The 22270-nt window shown below is 37.4% G+C and overlaps 1 protein-coding gene across 4 annotated transcripts in view; it reads right to left on the bottom strand.

Moving 5' to 3' along the window:
• Positions 1-22270, bottom strand: part of TTC26 (tetratricopeptide repeat domain 26) — a 42647-nt gene that overhangs the window by 12682 nt on the left and 7695 nt on the right. For 2 of the 4 annotated variants that reach the window (XM_045577251.1, XM_036428225.2), the window contains exons 5-14: positions 20528-20577; positions 18679-18824; positions 17015-17186; positions 13731-13805; positions 10236-10338; positions 7315-7370; positions 6278-6331; positions 4402-4465; positions 1304-1392; positions 1008-1091 (exon numbers count right to left, since the gene is read on the bottom strand). In XM_045577251.1, the coding sequence (XP_045433207.1) occupies positions 1008-1091; positions 1304-1392; positions 4402-4465; positions 6278-6331; positions 7315-7370; positions 10236-10338; positions 13731-13805; positions 17015-17186; positions 18679-18824; positions 20528-20577 (893 nt within the window). The remainder of the gene's footprint in view (positions 1-1007; positions 1092-1303; positions 1393-4401; positions 4466-6277; positions 6332-7314; positions 7371-10235; positions 10339-13730; positions 13806-17014; positions 17187-18678; positions 18825-20527; positions 20578-22270) is intronic. The other 2 variants (XM_036428235.2, XM_036428241.1) reach the window with 2 other exon arrangements.

Below are 22270 nucleotides of genomic sequence, written 5' to 3'. Positions count from 1 at the left end.
ACAGCTTACAAAAGGTTGGTAGGATATAAAAGACTTAAACAAAATAATTAACAATTGTATAATACATATTATTTTCAAGAATGCATGACCATGCTACTGGGATTGACCATGCAATTTTAAAGGATTGGTGTTACATAGACGACATTCTGTGACCACAATACAATTAGATTAGAAATCAAAATTTAAAACCTGAGAAGGATAATACAAGCTTGAAAATCATGAAACATTTTAAAATAGCTCAGTCTAAAAAGGAATCATAATGGAAATTAGTAGAATAATTCGTTAAATAACGAAAGTCAATTGAATGATTCAACTGAATTATTTTGAATAATTTAAACAAATCACTTCTATGAAGTTAGAAGCAAGATCATTGTTAGCCTTATAGAAAAGAGATTGAGTCAAAGAGGGGATGAGGATGTTTCTAGGGTTATGATAACATTCTGTTTCATGATTTAGGTTCTATAATAGTTATTTGATTCTATTCCCCTTAAAAAATCCATCAAGCTATACACTGAGTGGCCAGATTATTATGATCTCTGAACATATAATAATCTGGCCACTCAGTGTAGACTGACCACAGAGTTGGGATTTTAAAATATGGTTTTTCCATGAATGAGAACTGCATTGTGGGTAGTTAGAAAGGAGCAGAGGACTTACTATCTCCTGGTCCCTTGACATATCAAGATTTGCAAGCTTTCCCTTATACATAAGTACACTGAGTGGCCAGATTATTATGTGTTCAGAGATCATAATAATCTGGCCACTCAGTGTATACTTTGATTGCTATACTTTTCTCCATGTATATTATGCTTTTATAAAATTTATCAAAAAAGGAAAACATTAATGTGGTCACAAAACCTATATATCTATTCACATTGTATTTTCTAATGTGACCTAAGAACAAATAAACTTTTAATAGTCCTTTACCCTTGAATATTTTATCTCAGTGAGAAAAAGACAACATTTTAGACTGAATCACTCAAATGCCTTCCAAAGCAGGTACCCACCTCTTCACCCTCACTGGTATTGCCTGTTGTAGCTTTGGCTTGGGCATAATTAAAGTTAAAGATGTCATCATTATAGAAGTAACTCTGAAAAACATTCCAAGAACAGGTCACATTGAGTATTAACATATAAAATAGAAAAACATCAGCTATATAAAATAAACACAAAAATAAGCATAAGGAATTAGCTGATGCCACCATAAAAAAAAAAAAAAAGGCCATCTCTAAGAACATCTTCTCTCTGAGATATTATATATAGTATTTTGTATACAAAGTCATCTAGAAAATTCTATACTGACCTTAAATGAGTTGAGGTAAATCAAGACATCTTCAAATTGCTTGAGCAGGAAAAAGCAGGAAGCCATGCACTGTCTCCCTGGTATTGTGTCTGAAATGGAACAGGAACAGATACCATGTCCACTCATGAAACTAAAAGGCATCTTTAGCAGAAACTTCAGTTATTTATAATTTAGAGATTGGAATGTATTACAAGATAGCTTTCTAGATTCTGAAATTATAGATTCTGTGTACTGGACAAAATCTCTGCATAATGATGAGATCACAGGACTTCAGAGTGACCAATAATCTCTCTCCGTGTTAACTCTGAGTTCAAAATGAATACATGCCCTGCAGGCCACAGTATTCTCCAGATCACTTTTTATTTTCTTGCCCAACTCTGACACCTTCACATATAACTAATGTGGCATGGTCTCCATTGTTACTCACCTAAGACAAGCTAGCCCTTTAAAAACACACACACGCACACACACACACACACACACACACATGTGTGTGTGTGTGTGTGTGTGTGTGTGTGTGTATATATATAGAGGAGATATATAACCATTGATGAGAGAGAATCATTGACCTGCAGCCTCCTGCACGCCCCACTGGGGATCGAGCCCAACACCTGGGGAATGTGCCCTGACAGGAAATTGAACGTGACCTCCTGGTTCATAGGTCGATGCTCAACCACTGAGCCACGCTGGCCAGGCAACTTTCAGTCTCAAATGGAGAATAAATTTGCCATGGAACCACCTGATCCTGATCCTGACCCAACTGTCTGTCTGATATCATATTCCTATATGAGGCAGCAGATGTTTAGTGTAACCTGCACACTTGCCATTCCTTCTTATTCTGTTTCTGCTTAATTTTCCCCATAGCAACTCATCATAGTCATATCTACAATAATAAAAGAGAAAAATGCTAATTGACAGTACCTTTGCTATGCCAACAGCCAATTAGAGTATGCAAATTAACCCAACAAAGATGACAGTTAATTTGCATATACTGATGGAGGGAGGAGTGAAGACTGAAGACAGTTTAGAAGGAAGAGGGAGGAAAAGTGAAAAGCAAGGTGGCTGCCAGAGGGAAGGCGAGTGCGGGGTGGGTGGCAGCTGCAGCGGCAGCACGCATGGCAAAGATTCCGCTGCTTGCAGGAATCTTTCTGCAAAGGGGCTCCTAGTATACTATATAATGTATTTATTTGTTATGTTTATAGTCTGTCACACTAGACTGTATGTTCCACAAAAGAAGGGATTTTAGTTTTGTTTACTGCTATATCCCAATGCCTCAATAAATTTTTGTAGTATGAATGAGTGAAATGGAGAAGGAAATATTTGGTAAATGATTTTGGTGAAATATTTAGGAAAGAAATATCCAAGAGTGATAAAATATTTAACAACCAGTTCAGCATGAATACATCATCAAAATAGATGCTGGCCATATACAACTGCTACGGACAGCCATACCAGTTCACACTGGTTATTGGCCCTTTTTATAGCTCTTCCTCAAGTCTTACACTAAATCTTGATTGATGAAATCAATACTTTAATAACAGAAACAAAGCCACAAAATGACTTGTGGGAAATATGGGTGAATATTACATAACTGCAGGGGTCAAAGCACTGTCTAAGCTTGATACCCATGTTAGAATTCATTATGGAGAGGATAAACTTAGTTAAATAAGATTTAAATAGCTTAATATAAGAAAAAATACAACAGGCAAAGTTAAAAGTCAAATGACTCACTAGGAAAAAATATCTACAAGAGCTCTTAAAAAATCAATTATAGTTACCATTTCAAATAATAAAAACAGAATAAAAAATTAAAAACTCATAAACTAAAGAATATATTTATTCTTCTCTATTTCTAAATTCTCTCATCCCACTCTAGCCGAAATGCTGAAAAGAGCTAATTTCAATATTCTCTCTTTTATCTGACTTCCCACTTTATAATGGGAAACCTAACAGATGTATCCCTTATTCTTATTCTTTTTAGAATGTTAGATGAAAAATATTTTATTTATTTAAATGAGGCATGGGGCTCATCGGCTGTGAGTTTGACATGCTTGCCAAAGACTCAAACTTGATCAGTCAGTATACCACTGAAGCACAGTAATCTCCATCTTGTATAAAACTGCTGTTTGGCCGAAACCGGTTTGGCTCAATGGATAGAGCGTCGGCTTGGGGACTGAAAGTTCCCGGGTTCGATTCCGGTCAAGGGCATGTACCTTGGTTGCGGGCATATCCCCAGTAGGGGGTGTGCAAGAGGCAGCTGATCGATGACTCTCTCTCATCGATGTTTCTAACTATCTCTCTCCCTTCCTCTCTGTACAAAATCAATAAAATATATATTAAAAAAAAAAAAAAAACAAAAAAAAACCTGCTGTTTGAATCCTCTGCTATTGTTAGATAGTCCCTAGTCCTGTAAACTTTTTCATTATAAATTCTGTCACTTTAAGAAAGTCTGTTATTCTGTAAAATGACTTTGTTTTTAGTTCAAATAATAGAAAAAGATAAACTTAACTGCCTGAACTTGCAAGCTAGCCATCCAATGTAATAGACTGATACTGATAATATTCCCATATTCTTTTTTTTTTTTAATATATTTTATTGATTTTTCAGAGAGAGGAAGAGAGAGGGCTAGAGAGTTAGAAACATTGATGAGAGAGAATCATCGATCAGCTGCCTCTTGCACACCCCTTACTGGGGATGCGCCCGCAACCAAGGTACATGCCTTTTGCCCGGAATTGAACCCGGGATCTTTCAGTCCCCAGGCCGACGCTCTATCCACTGAGCCAAACCGGTCCCGGCAATAATTCCCATATTCTTATGCCAAGTACAAACTCATTATGTATTCAAGGTTACAACTGTCTGAAACAATAACTAACACAGTTATTTGTAATATCTGCAAACAAAGAGGCTCGAAAAGTATAAATATGAGATACTTCCTCTATTTCTGGGCTCAAAGATTTGGAAAGAGACATCTACTTCTGGGCCACGTACAATAAATGACTCCTAATTAATGGGCTCATTGGCATCTGGTATCCCATTCGATGATAAACAATACAACACAACCAGCTCAAATTATGGATCATGTTCATAAGTAGACATACCACATTCACTAGCTGATCCTCCCACCAGCTGGAAGAACTGCTGGGCAATTTTCATATGATCCCTCTGAAAAACAAAGCAGAGCTTCTATAGAGGAATAAAATGAAAATATTCTATTTATATTATACTTTACGGTTTTAACATATTTATTAGGATTTAAGTCCTTCCAAACAAAAGGAATGTTGATTAGCACACAACTAGAAAATGAGAACCTAAAACTGAATCAACACCTACTCTGGCCCTCGCCGGTTTGGCTCAGTAGATAGAGTGTCGCCCTGCAGACTGAGGGGTCCCAAGTTTGATTCTAGTCAAGGGCTTGGTTGCAGGCTCCTCTTGGCCTGGGCCCTGATTGGGGTGCATGCAGGAGGCAACCAACTGATGTGTCTCTCTCACATTGATGTTTCTTTCTCTTTGTCTCTCCACCTCCCACTCTCTCTTAAAATCAATAGAAAAATATCCTTAAGTGAGGATTAAAAAACAAAAACCCCACAAAAAAACCTACTCTGGGTCAGATAGAAAACAAGGGAAAAAAAAATCCATCCCAAAGTTCTATTCTAAAAGTACCATCATTAAATGAACTCACTCATGTACTCATTCATTCACATAACAAATATTTATTGTTCTTTTACCATATATCAGAACTTGTAGTATGACTATAGTTATAATAAGTAGTATTTATTAAACAAACTCATTTATCTATTCAATAACTATTTATAGCCTATCAATGAATGAGGCTCTGTGAAGTGAGCTGGAAATAAGATTTATTTATATCCCACTTTGTTACAAAAAGAACTTAGTATTATTATTTAAAATATTAGAATTCTAAAGAATAAAAGAATCTTTATTCTTTTTAGAATATTAGATGAATAATATTTAGATAAGAGCTTAATTTTAGACACAGTTTTTGTATTTATAAAAAGCATTCCAATAAAAACAATTATTCTGCCAACACTGGTTTGGCTCAGTGGATAGAGCGTCGGCCTGTGGACTGAAAGGTTCCAGGTTCAATTCCGGTCAGGGGCAATGTACCTTGGTTGCGGGCACATCTCCAGTAGAGAGTGTGCAAGAGGCAGCTGATCGATGTTTCTCTACCATCGATGTTTCTAACTCTCTATCCCTCTCTCTTCCTCTCTGTAAAAAAAATCAATAAAATATATATATATATATATTTAAAAAAAACATTATTCTCATTTTACAGATGCCAAAATTATAGCTCAGAGGTGTACAATGTTGAAAAAAAAAGTCTCTGAAAATAAGAATGCAGCTGTGCAATGATTTGTTGTTATTAGATATATACACTGTTTAAAAATTGGGCTCTTTTTATTTTATTTACTTACTTATTTATTTATTTATTTATTTATTAATAGGGTAGACTGATACTTTATTCCTCAACGTTGTTTTAAAACAACTTTTGAAAAAGAACTCAGTCCTTTAATTTGCCATCTTTTGGTTGTTCATTAATAATAAAAATGTACAAATATGAAAATTTTGATATTTCTTGGACTTGCAATATCTCTCTCTAAATACTGTTACGCCCAGACTTCGTGATCCCCAAGGACCACCAGGGAGCTCAGTCCGATGCAATAAACAAAAGAGCCTTTTCCATGCTAGCATGGGCTCTGTCCCACTCAAAAATTGGGCTCTTTTTAAACAAGCAACAATTCTTAGCATTAAAGACTTTTCTCTCTTTTTTATCTTTAACAGAATTCTTTTTACAATGGGACCTGATTGGGGGATATGGAGAAATGAAGACTGCAGAAGAGCCTATTTGTAAGCTTGCTGATGGTTGAATGTTCACGTTTTTTTTTTTTGTTTGTTTTTGTTTTTCCATACACTATAACTTTGCAAACTATGGATTACAAGTGATTTCATACTCACCGATCCCATTTCCTGGCCAAGGGCTGCATTGACCACTCCCTTGAGGATATATTCCTGGAAAGATGCAATAACAGTGATTTCAAAGGAATGTGGTGCTATGAGATATCTTTCAAGTTAATTATTTACAACAACTCAGTACTTCACATATATTATCAAAAGTTTCCCAGAGTCACTTTTCTCTGTTCTATCCCTGGCCTGAATGAAAGAATTAAGAGATTTTCATTTAGTTCCAGCAGGCAAGTGTCCATATAACAGAACCCACCATATTTGTAAATTCTCAATCTTAAGCAGAAATAACTCAGTGAAACTTCTAGGAGTTAAGTTTTGTTTCATTTAAATATAATGGAAACAAATTAACAGTAAAAATGTTTACATAATAATTTGTATCACCTTGTCAGCCACTGCCATTCTCTGTGACTATTTCATCATATGCATTATTTTCCCTTTTCAATGCTATAATAACTTTCCTTTGCTAGTTGATTCTTTCTTATAAATAAATAAAGTGTCCTCTAGTTTCCATACGTAAAGCATTCTCTTTTGGAGTCCTAGGGCCTCACCTACATCCTTTTCAGACTTGGGTCTATTCTTTAACAGACACTCTCCTTAGCAGTTTTATCAATTTTTAAAAAATATATATTTTATTGATTTTCTACAGAGAAGAAGGGAGAGGGCTAGAGAGTTAGAAACATGGATGACAGAGAAACATCGATCAGCTGCCTTCTGCACACCTCCTGCTGGGGATGAGTCTGCAACCAAGGTACATGCCCTTGACCAGAGTTGAACCTGGGACCTTTCAATCCATAGGCCAATGTTCTTTCCACTGAGCCAAACCAGTTAAGGCAGCTTTATCAATTTTTATATGGATGTTCTCTCTCTCTTTTTTTTTTTAGAAGTCTCATAAAAAGAATCATACAGGAGATTCTAAAGCTTTTAAATGCATTTGAGAAATATATCTGTTTAGACTTCTGGGGTTTAGACTTCTGACGCTCTACCACTGAGTCAAACCAGTTTCGGCAAAATATAACATTCTTAATTACCTGAGGAGTAGCAGGTTCCAGATCCTTGATTAAGTTATAAGCTTCTTGTACATCATCTAAAATACAAAAAATAAGTAGTTATACTAGTTGTATTTCAGTACTCTTCTGAAACAGTCTACAACAGGTAAGATCCTTCAGTACTGAAACTTTCATGAGAATTATGATCTATTCTAGCTGTCCTATAAGTCTCTGTCAAGTTCAGTGTTGAATAGTTATCCTAAAGATAACCAAATATCCTTAGGAAAACCATATTAAGCCACGGAGCACTTAAAACATGTTCAAGCAAAGATTATAGATTGGGTGTTACATACCAATGACACCATAGTTACCCAAGAAAAACAACCATTTTTTCGGGCACATCCCCAGTGCGGGATGTGCAGGAGGTGGCTGGTCGGTGTTTCTCTCTCATCGATGTTACTAGCTCTCTATCTCTCTCCCTTCCCCTCTGTAAAATATCAATAAAAAATATTTTTTTAAAAAGAAAAACAACCATTTTTATAATGTTTAACAATAAAAAAGATATGTACAGAGGTGGGCAAAAGAAGGTTAAATTATCAATCATCATTACCTAAAAGATAAAGCTTAAGTAAAGATAAGAAATAATAACAATAATAAGACAAATAAGTAATATAATCATTAAATAATAGTAATACAAGAACAAACTGTTTTGTGTACTCACAACTATAAACCTACTTTTGCTGACCCCTGTATTAAGCATGTAGGAGTGAAATGACATTAAGTCTGTGATTTGCTTTTCAACATTTCAGCAACAAAAAAAAACCACCAAAAGGGTGCTGAAACCTGTTTGGCTCAGTGGATAGAGAATCGGCCTCCGGAATGAAAGGTCCCAGGTTCCATTCCGGTCAAGGGCATGTACCTTGGTTTCGGGCACATCCCCAGTAGGGGGTGTGCAAGAGGCAGCCGATCCATGATTCTCTCTCATCGATGTTTCTAACTCTCTATCCCTCTCTCTTCCTCTCTGTAAAAAAATCAATAAAATATATTAACAACAACAACAACAAAAAACCAAGAGGGAGGATAGATGAAAAAAGATTGTCAATATCTTGAAAACCATTGAATCTGGGATGATTATATGGTATCCATACTACTTCTGTTTATGTCTGAAGTTTTTTAAAAAATATATTTTATTGATTTTTTTATAGAGGGGAAGAGAGAGGGATAGAGAGTTAGAAACATCGATGAGAGAGAATCGTAGATCAGCTGCCTCTTGCACACTCCCCACTGGGGATGTGCCCACAACCAATGTACATGCCCTTGACCAGAATCGAACCTGGAACGTTTCAGTCTGCAGGCCGATGCTCTATCCATGGAGCCAAACCGGTTTTGGCTGTCTGAAATTTTTTATAATAAAAATTAAGACTATTAAAACATTAATTTATAAAATATATAATATGCTTCTTTTTTTGGTTTTTGTTAATCTTCAGCTGAGGATATCTTTCCATTTATTTTTAGAGAGAGTGGAAGGGAGGGAAGGGGAGAAACAGAGAGAGAAAAGTATCCATGTGAGAGAGACACATCTATTGGTTGCCTTCCGTACATGCTCAACCAAGGCCAGGGATCAAGCCTGCAACCGAGGTACATGCCCTTAGCCAGAACTGAACCTGGACCCTTCAGTCCGAGAGCCAATGCTCTATCCACTGAGCCAAACCAGCTAGGGCAGATGCTTCTTATCACAAAGTATATTTCTTTGTGCTTACATATCACATAGAGAGAACTATTTGCAAGTTCATGATTTTATTTTATTTATTTTATTTTTTTATTTTTTAAAATATATTTTATTGATTTTGTACAGAGAGGAAGGGAGAGAGATAGAAAGTTAGAAACATCAATGAGAGAGAGTCATGGATCAGCCGCCTCTTGCACATCCCCTACTGGGGATATGCCCGCAACCAAGGTACATGCCCTTGACCGGAATCAAACCCGGGACCTTTCAGTTCCCAAGCCAATGCTCTATCCATTGAGCCAAACCGGTTTCGGCATGATTTTATTTTAATCAACACATTTTCCTCAGTGAGGATTATGTTGTCTGGTTGCTTTCTACTATGCATCTAAAAAGTCCCACACTGTTAGTCTGAAGTCCATGATGGAGTGCCACCACCAGTGCGTGGTCGCTACTACCCTGTACTTATAACTTAGAAAAAAAACTGCTTTAGGATATGTCTAACAATTTTACTTAAGGGCAATAAATGTCATATTCTCTCTGAATTAAAATATTTTTTCATAGAAACTGAGAGCACAAAGAAATAGAAAGTAAAATTAGAAAACAAAAACAAAAACAGTTAATGATAAAAAATACTTAAGATGTGGATGTATATCAAGCATGTCAAACTCAAAGGCTAACATGGGCCAAATAAACAAGTTTTAAGTTTATGTGGGCCACAAGAAAATGAAAGCTTCAATTTTCATAGAAACATTTTGATAGAGATATGCTGAATACAAAGGACTGAAATAAATGAGTGATTGTTAACATAAAATAAAAGAACATTTTAATTAAAATTACTAACATTTTTTTCTTGAACTTTAACTTGACACTGTAACTGCACAAATTAATAAACATAATGCAAATAAACCTATTTTTCTTGTTCTCCGAAAGCAAAATATTTCCTGTTGCACACATCAAACAAGTCAGTTCAAGACTAGTGACCACTGGCTGCTAAAATATTCCCTGCTAATATTAGTGGAGAGAAATGGTGCGCCTGCGCATAAGACGCGTAATGGAAATGAATGCAACATGATTATAGATCAGTTATTAGTGAGTGCTGTAGTTTGTTATAATTATATATAACAGGATATTATAAAAATTAAATTATGAAATTTTTATTAAAACAAATAGTTTAATTAGAGGTTAAATGTTCTAAAGTGTATTTTTATAAGCAAGACCAAGACAAAATTTTACTTACCTTGACGAAGGTAGTAAATCACTAAGTTTAGTCTTGCTTCAGGAATGACATCAACCAGGGGAGGCAAAACCTGCAAAGCCCCTTCACCTCCTCGGAAGACAACCTGGAGATGGAGAAGCCATGTTATTATGGCAATGAGTACAAATGTATTTATTGGTGGAAATGTTTCAGGAACTGAGACTTGTAAGTGGGTACATGATGTCTAACTCTTATAGCCCTGGGAATCAGTTAATATTTTGAAAACTTTTATCATTCACTGAATGTATTATTATTATTATTATTATTTTATATTTTATTGATTTTGTACAGAAAGGAAGGGAGAGAGATAGAGAGTTAGAAACATCAATGAGAAAGAGTCATCGATCAGTTGCCTCTTGCACACCCCCTACTGGGGATATGCCTGCAACCAAGGTACATGCCCTTGACCGGAATCGAACCCGGGACCCTTCAGTCCCCAAGCCAACACTCTATCCATTGAGCCAAACCAGTCTCGGCTGAATGTATTATTATTACCTGTGCTTCTAACCATTTGCCTTCCCCATCTCTTTGATTTTGATCCTTGTATTTAAATATTTCCTTTTTTACTCTATCTAAAATCTATCTTCACTATCAGTCTTTTATCCTTATGTGCCTTTATTTTTATTCATAGCACTTATCACTTCATTTTACATATTTCGTATGTTACACCCACCAGCATATAAGCTCCACAAGAAACTTGGCATTTACTGTGTACTCTCAGCCCCTAGCACTATCATCTAACATAGTTGATAGGATGCATATATATATATATATATATATATATATTTTTTTTTTTTTTAATTACTTTGATTTCTAGAGAAAGAGGAAGAGAGGGAGAGAAACATCGATGTAATAGCAACACATCAATCGGCTGCCTCTTGCACACCTCCTACTGGGGATTGAATCTGCAACCCGGGCATGTACCCTAACCAGAAATCGAACTGACAACCTTTCAGTGCAAAGGATGATGCCCAACCAAATGAGCCACACTACCAGGGAAGAATGAGTATATTTTTGAAGCTCTCTATACACATGACCTTGACCTCACTTTAAAAAAAAAAAAAGGCATTATCTATTATAGTTCTAGCTGGTTTGGCTCAGTTGGCTGGGCATTGTTCAGTTCACCAAAAGGTTGCCAGATTGATTCCTGGTCAGGGTATATGCCCAGGTATGCAGGAAGCAGTTAATGGATTTTTGGATCTCACCTTGATGTTTCTCTCTCTCCTTCCTTTTTCTGAGTCTAAAAATCAATTTAAAAAAAAATCTTTAAGCTATCTTGCTAGTATTTCTCAGTAGTTAGAGCATTGGACCATGCACCAAAGGGTCATGGGTTCAATTCCCAGTCAAGAGCACATATCTAGGTTGCAGGTTCCATCCCCAGTCCCAGTCAGGGTGCATGCGGGAGGTAATCAATTGACGTGTCTCTCTCTCTCATTAATGCTTTTCTTTCTCACTTCCTTCCTCCCTCCCTTTTTCCTTCCCTCCCTTCCACTGTCTAAAAATCAATGGAGCCCGGCCAGTGTCGCTCAGTGGTTGAGAGTCGACCTATGAACCAGGAGGTCATGGTTCAATTCCCGACCAGGGCCCACACTTAGGTTGGGCGTGCAGGAAGCAGCCAATCAATGATGTTTCTATCACCTTCCTCCTCTCACTTCCTCTCTGAAATAAATAAAAATATATTATAAATATATAAATAAAAATCAATGGAGCCCTGACTGGTTTGGCTCAGTGGATAGAGCATCTGCTTGCGGACTGAAGGGTCCCAGGTTCAATTCCAATCAAGGGCATGTACCTTGGTTGCAGGCACATCCCCAGTAGGGGGTGTGCAGGAGGCAGCTGATTGATGTTTCTCTCTCATCAATGTTTCTAACTCTCTCCCTCTCCCTTCCTCTCTGTAAAAAATCAATAAAATATATTTTTAAAAATCAATTGAAAAAATATCCTCAGATGAGGATTAATAAAAAAGAAAAGCCCTAGCTGGTTTGGCTCAGTGGATAGAGCATCAGCCTGAGGATTGAAGTGTCCTGAAATCAATTCTGGTCAAGAGCACATGCCTGGGTTGCGGGCTTGATCCCCAGCAGGGGGCGTGCAGGAGGCAGCCGATCAATGACTCTCATCAGTGATGCTTCTCTCTTTTCCTCTCTGAAATCCATAAAAATATATTTTTTAAAAGAAAAAAAGGCATTAATTATACTAAGTATAAGAAACAGATAAATGAGTTGCATAAATTTCCTTTTCTCGTCATAAAAACTGCAGAAACCTGGCTGGTGTGGCTCAGTGGTTGAGTACCAACCTATGAGCCAGGAGGTCCTAGTTTGATTCCCAGTCAGGACATACGCCCAGGTTGCAGGCTTGAGCCCCTGTGTTGGGTGTGCAAGAGGCAGCCAATCAATGATTTTTTCCATCATTGATGTTTCTATCTCCCTCTCCCTCTCTCTTTCTCTCTAAAATTAAGTTTAAAAAATATATTTTTAAACACCTGCAGAAAACTCTTATTAAAGTACCCAATCATTACTGAAACTTTTTTCGAGATAGATATTTTACATCAAAAACCACATGAAGGGATTTATATACCTTTCTCTGAGCCTTTTACCTCCCCTACCTGCGTGAAGGAATTTAGATAGAAACACCGGGCCAGGAAGGGCGCTATCACAGGTAACTGTATTTTCATCTGAACCTAAGTGTGGTGGACAGGGAGGAACTCAGCAGCCTTGCTCGCTGACTTCCAGAGACCCATTGTTTCTGGGTGGCCCAACTAAGAATTTGCTTACCAAATGCTTGCTTCTTTGCATCTACCTGTCAATTGCTTACCTTCCCTTTAGAGTACAAATCACTATTCCCTTATTCCTTAGCTCAAGATAGCTTATAAGCCTCAACTGCCTGTTTGTCCTCAGGACCCATATCCTAATGAAGCCCTTATCTGTACACATGTAATACATTTGGTTATTTTCTCTTGTTAATCTGTCTCATGTCAATTTTATTATTAGATCACCCAGAACTTAGAGAATAAAAAAAAATATATATGTAAATATATTTTTCCTCTCCTATATACAGGGTGGGGCAAAAGTAGGTTTACAGTTATAAGATACAGAATTTATTCTTGGGCTATTATTAATTATTGTGTTATTTTCCATATGATCAACTGTGAACCTACTTATGCTCCACCCTCTATATAGGCAAAAGTAGGTTTACAGTTGCGAGTACACAAAACAGTTTATTGTTGTATTATTATTTATTGTTGTATTATTTATTTGTATTATAATTATAAACCTACTTTTGCCCACACTATATATTACTGTTCTCCCACAAAGGATTTCCATGATAAAAGGACCTGATATTTTACAAACACATTTTCTCTCCTCAATAGCAAGAGAGGAATATTTGCTAAACTATCTCCCTTCATTCATCTTTCTAACGGCTGAGATGTAGGAAATAAGATAAGACTTAAGTCACTCAAGACAGAAAACTATTCTTCACCAGATTGTGCCTGATGAGTTCCTTCGCAAATTCAAAGGAAGAAGAAGCATTGTCCATCAAGCTTTTGAGTTCAGCCTGAAATTGAAAAAGGAAAGACTTATGAAAACAACACATATATAGTCTAACACCACATATTTGCACAATGCTTTATAGCTTCAAAGAATTTAATATGCTATTTCATTTGTTCCTCAGGACTCTAAGAAATAATGTAATTATGATTATCCTCATTTTACAGTTGAGAACATTGAGGCCTATAAAAGTTTAGTTACTTGAACCTTACACTAACTAGCAAGTTTGAAATTGGTGAACCCAAGTGTGAAGATTCCTTAACACCAGCTGGGCAAGGAGTTAAACTTTCAGCAACTGAGGCTGACCCTTAAATCTAACCATCCACCATATCCTGAATTCTCATAGTAACTCCTTCCTTCTGAATTGCTGTTGTTTACATAACTCAATTAGTATGCCTCTTTCCATCCTGGCAGGATAGCTCAGTGGGTTGAGTGTCACCTCTGTACAAGATTTAGGACTTAATCCTTGGTTAAGGCACATACCAATGAATGCATACTACATAAGTGAAACAACAAATGGACATTTCTCTCTCTTTCTTTCTCCCTCAAATCAATCAATCAATCAATCAATCAAATAAAATACCTCTTCCTTCTATTTTATTATTTATTAGATCTCTTCTGCATTCTCTTACTCACTTACCACCCCTTAGAATAAATGGTCAGTAATTTCTAGTGTCTTTACTAAGACACTAGACTCACCACTTTTCACAGAGTTCTGCTATTTCTACTTTGCCAATCTATGATTTTGAGTAATCCTCTCTTCCTCCTTTTTCTATTTTCATCAGTGGGTAGCTAAAATTTTGTGGATAAAATGATTAAATTCTTGATTATGCACACTAACCACTATAATCTTGTTCTACGTGACCTCAGATGGGAATGCCTTTTGGAGATGGGAAGTGCAGTTTGGCAACCTGACGTGGATAGCATACACCTACAGAATACTGGTTAGCCTACACCTACAGAATACTGGTTAGCCATGCTATTCACACCAGATTATAGACAGAATGTGTGCAAATCAAATTGGCAACATCCCCAAGATTGATTCAAGATAGAAAGGCAAAAATATATTTCTTTTTTTTGTTCTTACCAAGGTTGAAAATTCTGAAGAGATCAAATTGCAAACCCAGTTTACTATTAAACTGCTGATGCTGGAAACTAGCCAATTACAATAGATAGACTCAAGGGACTCTTTAGTTGAAATGAGCACATCCAAGAATGTATTTTAATGTAATATATAAATGGACTGTTCGATTGTATATTGAGCAATTTAGTTGACGGGCATTTCTTTTGCCACAACTAACCACCTTTATTGACATAAGCCAAAGAAAGTGAATCTGGGCTTATGCTAAAGACATGTGCTCTACACTCCTCCTTCCCTACCAACTACTACACACTGTTTCCCTGAGGAGTTGAATATCCTGTCAGCACAGAGTAAGTTTCTTGCTATTACATTTTCACAAATTTTACCTTGATATAGTCAATTTGCTGGTTTCAGTTTCTTTCTTTCCTCCTCTTACTCTGGGTGGCATGATACCAGTTAAAACTGTTTTTCGGATAAGAGTAGGATTTTAAAATTTTGACACATGCAAAAATTTTACTTTTAAATTTTGGTGGCTTCTGACATAAATACCCAAGAAATACTTTCCAAACTTGGTCGCCTCATAGAGTTAACTTAAAAATATGTGTATAAGATCTGGTCATTGTGGCTCAGTTGGTTGGTCACCATCTTATAAACCAGGAATTTGCTGGTTCAATTCCCACTAGGAGGTTTTGGGCTCAATACCTGGTAGGGAGCATGCAGGAGGCAGCCAATTGATATTGCTATCTCCCCCTCTCTCTCTCTCTCCCTTTCTCTCTCTCTAATAAATTCTTCTTTTAAAAAAATGTGTACAATGTTGGCAAAAATAGGTTTACAGTTGTTTGTATGGAAAAATAATAAAATAATTAATAAATAATAACACAAAGTAAACTCTTGTGTTCTGCATACTCACAGCTGTAATCCTACCTTCCCCCTCCTCTTAAATAACCAAATCTGTACATAGATATAGTATAGTACATTTTCTCTCTCTCTCTCTCTCTATACACACACATATATATTATATATAGCTATATACATGTGTATATATGTATGCGTGTATATGTGTGTGTGTATGAAATGTTAAATAAAATAAAAGGGGGGTAATAATGTATGGCTTCCTGTGTACTCTCAGTAGTTTCCTATAAAAAGAGAACTCTAACAGAATTTACCACAGGGTTGTCAGGGAAACTAAATAAAGGATATAAAGTATTCTGCAAGGTACTTATAAGGTAGCTAGGTTCTAAGTATTTATAAAACATCTACTACAATTGATTCTTATAACAACCTTGAAGGAGACAATGAAGTGTACCAACCCAAGGAGGACAGTCAGGAATAAGAAAGGAGTATGCAAAGTAATGGCACTTAGAGTATGGCATATGGAGCAAACTCACTAGTTGGGCCAATGAGGACAAGACTAGAGGCAGGGAAAGATCTGAAATAAGTGATGAGGACTAGAGCAGTGGCAAAGGAAAAAGCAGAAAAAGAAAAAAGATATCTAGAACACAGAACTGGTAGGAACTGGTAGATGGGGAATGAAGGAGAAGAGAGTGATGGATATCCTAGGATTGGATGTGATTTACATATTGCTGATACTAAACCAAAGAGCCTCAAAATATTTTGGAGGAAGAAGTGAAAATATCTGGCCGAGACCGGTTTGGCTCAATGGATAGAGCGTCGGCTTGGGGACTGAAGGGTCCCGGGTTCGATTCCGGTCAAGGGCATGTACCTTGGTTGCGGGAACATCCCCAGTAGGGGGTGTGCAAGAGGCAGCTGATCGATGACTCTCTCTCATCAATGTTTCTAACTCTCTATCTCTCTCCCTTCCTCTCTGTACAAAATCAATAAAATATATTTTAAAAAAAAAAGTGAAAATATCTGGTTTTAACATATTTGAGTTAATGTAGGGCATCTAAGAAAAGATCATCTACAATATATTAAGCATACACAGAGAATTTAGAAGTCAAGATTCTTTTTAGAAGATCTGATAAATATTGAAATAATTAGGTTCGTATAGACTCACACTGGCAATAACAAAGGGGTATTAATCAAGACTTATAGATAATAGATTCATTAATAACCCGGGAAGCATAGGGTAATTTGAAACAGAATTAAGTTAAAAAACAAATTTCCATCACTACCTCAGCTGCTTTGCCATTGTAAAGACGAAAATGATTACAGGCCTTAAGATTGAGTGCGATGGTACTATCAGGAATTTGCTGAAGGTAAACAGCCAGAACTTCTTGAGACACATCATAGTAATCCAATTTGTAGTAACACAGAGCCACATAAACATTAAGGGCAAGGTATTCCCTATTAGATAAAAGAATAAAAGTTAACAGAAATGCTGTCAAACCACAAAGACTTTTTTAAGAGCCAAGAAGAACAGCAAAGAGGATATGAATTCAAAGAAAGAAGGCAAGATGTAATCAGTGTAGGATTTTTCTTTTGGTATTGTAATTTTGGATGTTTTGATAAGTAGAAAAAAGGATGACAATTAGAGAAGCAAATGAAAAGTTTAATTCCTACCTATTCATGTTAAAAAAAAACACTAACATCCTATTTAACAAAGAGATAATATGCAAATTGACCCTCATGCCCTTGCATCACAAGATGACCACCCCCACCTTGTCACATGATGGTCAGCAGGGGAGGACAGCTGGGGGCCACCAGGCATGTAGAGGAGGGCAACTGGGGGTAATGGGGCCAGCAGAAGAGCAGTTAAGGTGTCAATCAAGCTGGCAGGGGAGCGGTTAGGGGGTGATCAGACTGGCAGGCAGAGTAGTTAGGGGCAATCAGGCAGCCAGGCAGGCGAGTGGTTAGGAGCTAGCAGTCCCAGATTGTGACTAAACCAGCAGTCGGACATCCCTCAAGAAGTCCCAGATTGGAGAGAGTGTAGCCTGGGCTAAGGACATCTCTCCAGTGCACAAATTTTGTGCACCAGGCCTCTAGTACAACATAATTGAGTATAAGTGCAAATAAGAACAGAAGATGGGACAGACAAGGCAATAGAACTGATGACTTAAATGGAAATGAGTGGGAGACTGTGAAAGTAAAGCAAAAGAAGGGAGAAGAGAGGTGAATGAAATATTTGGGAGGTGTGGGAGAGAGGCAAAATGGTCAGTGATAAAGTTGCAATGTTAATTTTTTCAATGTCATCATTAAGTTACCGAAAAAGGTACTGCAACTTTGAAATTGATACACCTAGACCATACATTATCAATAGGGGAAATATCACTTGTATTTGGGGCAATAATTGGTTCTTATAAAGAGGTGGGAAATTATATTAATTTTATATACGAAGCATAGCTATACATACAGTACATACAAATATACAGTATATATGTGGTATTAAAATTTCATGGGAGGGCATTAGGAGGGGGAAAGGTCTAAAAAGGCTCCTTGGAAGGGTGATAATGAAATAAAGGTAGAGAAACCTTGATCTAGACTAGGGGTGTCGAACTCAATCAGAGAAGGGGCCAAAATCTAAAATCCAGCCTAAATCGAGGGCCGAATGGTTTACTGAACAGTCATAAACTGTCATTGTGATGAAAACGCAGCGGAGTGCAGTGATGACAGCGCGGTACGGGCCACATTGCAAGGCCTGGCGGGACGGATTTGGCCCGCGGGCCTTGTGTTTGACACATGTGATCTAAACAATAAAGAGCTCTTACACTCACCAGATTAGCTAACAGATCTGAACACATAATAATACTAGATCTAAAGGACATTGTATCTTTGGCCAAACCTGTTACAGAAGAAACTAACAAAATGAGATTTTGAGTAGACATAAAAGGACACAGACCTGTTATCTAGCAGTATTCGCTTATAAATATCAATAGCTTCTTGGTAGTGAGAGCGCATATAGTGAATTGAGGCCAAACTGAGCTGATCTTCCGTGATATCCTGAAGATTCTGATGGAAGTTCATCAACTTCTTCTCATCATTAAACTAAAATTGTAAGAGAGAAAAAGACATATAAAGTTCACATTAGCCCTGGCTGGATAGCTCAGTTGGTCAGAGCGTGGTCCTAATATCCCCAGTCAGGGCACCTACAAGAAACAACCAATGAATGCATAAATAAGTGGAACAACACATCAGTATCTCTCTATCTCTTTCTCCCTTTCTCTAAATTTAATATTTAAAAAATTCATATTACAGTATAGTCAGGGATAGCAACACCTACATTATAGAGATATTAATTCCTCCTCCTCCAGCCATTTTGTCTCTATGTTCTCCCTATTTCCCTGCAATTCTTATCTTCTTTGTCTATCCTTCAGAGAAAGGATGGAAATAGCCTCTGAAAGGATAGTCTTAACAATGGAAACCCTTTGAGTTAGAGGTCATATTACTTACTTGATCCCTCTTCCCTCTTTCTCTTACACTCTTTTTCTTTTCTATTTTTTTCTTGATATTTTCTCCCTTTCTTCATTTTCCTGTTCTCTTTTCTTTTTTTTTCTTTTTTTTTCAATATATTTTTATTGATTTCTTACAGAGAGGAAGAGAGAGAGATAGAGAGCTAGAAACGCCGATGAGAGAGAAACATCAACCAGCTGCCTCTTGCACACCCCCTACCGGGGATGTGCGCGCAACCAATGTACATGCCCTTGACCAGAATCGAATCTGGGACCTTTCAGTCCGTAGACCGACACTCTACCACTGAGCCAAACCGGCTTCGGCCTGTTCTCTTTTCTTTTCTTTTTTTTAAATATGTTTTTTATTGATATTAGAGAGACAGAGAAAGGGAGAGGGAAAGAGAGAAATTTTGATGTGAAAGTAAGACATTGATTGGTTGCCTCCTGTGCCCCCTCCCCCCTTATTTGGAATCAAGCCCACAACCTGGGTATGTGCCCTGACCTAGAATGGAACCAGCGACCTCTTGATGCATGGGTCCACACTCAACCACTGAGCCACATTAGTCAGGCTTCTTTTTTTAAAAAAATTTATTTTAGAGGGAAAGAGGAAGAGAAACACAGGAGAGAGAAATACTGATTTTGCTGCTCCACTTATTTATGCATTCATTGGCTGTTTCTTGTATGTGCCTGTCAGGGAATCGATCCTACAATCTTGGAACATCTGAGCTTCCTAGCCAGGGCCTCTTTACCCTTTTTAAAAATATATATTTTTTTATTTAGTTTTTACAGAGAGGAACGAAGAGGGATAGAGAGTTAGAAACATCGATGAAAGAGAGACATCTATCAGCTGCCTCCTGCACACCCTCTTCTAGGGATGTGCCTGCAACCAAGGTACATGCCCTTTACTCGAATCGAAACTGGGACCTTTCAGTCTGCAGGCCGACACTCTATCCACTGAGCCAAACCGGTTTTGGCTCTTTACCCTTTTTTATATTCTGCTTACAAGAGAGGCATTTAAAATATAAGGATACAAAGAAGTAGAAAGTAAAAGATGTAAAGAGTCATAACAGGCCAACAGTAATCAAAAAAGATCTCGTGTAGCTATATAAATATGACAAAGTAGACTTTATATGGAAAAGAGTTTTTACAGATAAAGGTAGACATTGTATTATTATGATCTGTGTTTCAATCCACTAGACATAACAAGAATTTCTAGTTAATTATTTCTTACCATTGTTGGTAACAAGAAAATAAAAGAAAAAGAAGTTTTTTAAATGTATGAAATCAGAATATGAATACCTTGTGAGCCAAATGAAAGAGGAGGCGATTTTGAAGACGGCTTTTTGGAGCTAAAAAAAAGAAAAAAGAAAAATCCAAGCTGCTTATTAAAGAACTTAATTGCCTACGCACTCAGACCCATGCAGGAACGACTTGAGACTCAAATAAGTCTTCCCAAATCCTTACTTATCTGATCCTGATATATCTCTGCTACATAACAATACATATTATTTTAGTCTAGTTTCCACCTGCCAGAAGAAAAGCATCCTAAGGCTCTGCTCTTCGCAATCATTTGTTCTACCTGATTCTATTATGGCGGACCACATCCCACTACGGTGCTGTTCACTGAACCAAATTCTGGAAATAAACAGTTATGGTCATTTCAATACATATAGGAATCCATTCTCATTCAGCTATTCTTCCCAGTATGCTTTGTCAATTCTTCTGAAATTTCTTTTTCCACAGTTATATTACCACAAGACGCTGATGCATGAAAATTCATGCACTGGATGGGGGGGTCCCTCAGCCTGGCCTGCCCCCTCTCACAGTCTGGGAGCTCTCAGGGGCAGAAGGCAACGCCCCTATCACAACTCTGCTGCTGCCACTGCTGGCAGCACAAGCCTTGGCCGGCCCGGGGCAGCTGGGCTTCTGGGCAGCCACAATCCAAGGCTTGCCTGCACCTAGGGCTGGCCCTGGGTGGCTGGTGAGCTGAGGGGACTGGGGACTCCGGAGGCAGGCACGCAGAGCGTCCAGGCCCACCTGGGGGCGGGCCCAGCCTCGCAACGTGCCTGCCACCCCAGTGGGGCTGAGGGGACAGGGCATCACCATCTTGTGGCTGTGGGCACCACCATCTTTGAGGGCATGACAGTCAATTAGCATATTCCCTCCTTATTGGCTGTGGGCACTGCCATCTTTGAGAGCGTGGTAGTCAATTAGCATATTCCCTCTTTATTTGAAAGGACATTTTTTTAAGTGCTAGTCCAGCCTCTACTCCATAGATCTTCTAGCATGATAATCTGCTACAATGAAACAGGCAGCCAAGCAAAAAGGTTAACACCTTTCAAGTTCAAAATCCTCTTTGCTCTCTTGGAGAATTTTCCCCAATTCTGTACACTCAATCCTATATCTTTTTACAGCAAAAAGTCATACTTCAGTGTATAAAAAATAAAAATATCTCTGGCCAGGTAGTTCAGTTGGTTAGTGTTGACCCAATATACCAAGGTTGCGATTTCCATCTCTAGTCAGGGCACATATATAAGAATCAAGCAATGAATGCATAAATAAGTGGAACAACAAATTATGTTTCTCACTCTATATCATTTTCCCCCCTCTCAAATCAATCAATAAAAATTTATAAACAATGAAAAAAAGTATGAAAAGATATATAGCTACCTTGATCATCTTCTGTGTGTCTTACACTGTTCTAGGCAGAAAAAGCAAGTAACTTAAAGGCCCTTATAAATAATTGGGAAAAACTACATTAGTACATATGACACAAATTGGGTACAAATCAAGTAAGGCTTTAAGTTCCATATTTTCCATGAATTTGAGCTGAAATTCTAAATATGTATGTCAGTTAATTCACTAAGAATTCTACCCTGGAATACATTCTTCCTTAACAAATTTATTTCTTTTTTGTTAGTTTAAATATGTTTTCATTGATTTTGTTAGAGAGAGAGAAAAACAACAATTGGCTGCCTCCTGCACACATCGACTGGGGATGGGGGATCGAACCCATAACCTGGGTATATGCCCTGACCGGAA

Source organism: Pipistrellus kuhlii, unplaced genomic scaffold (genome assembly GCF_014108245.1).
Source record: "Pipistrellus kuhlii isolate mPipKuh1 unplaced genomic scaffold, mPipKuh1.p scaffold_m20_p_10, whole genome shotgun sequence".
Lineage (NCBI taxonomy): Eukaryota > Metazoa > Chordata > Mammalia > Chiroptera > Vespertilionidae > Pipistrellus > Pipistrellus kuhlii.
Note: the sequence above shows the minus strand (reverse complement) of the source record. Positions and strands in the feature narration are given on the sequence as shown.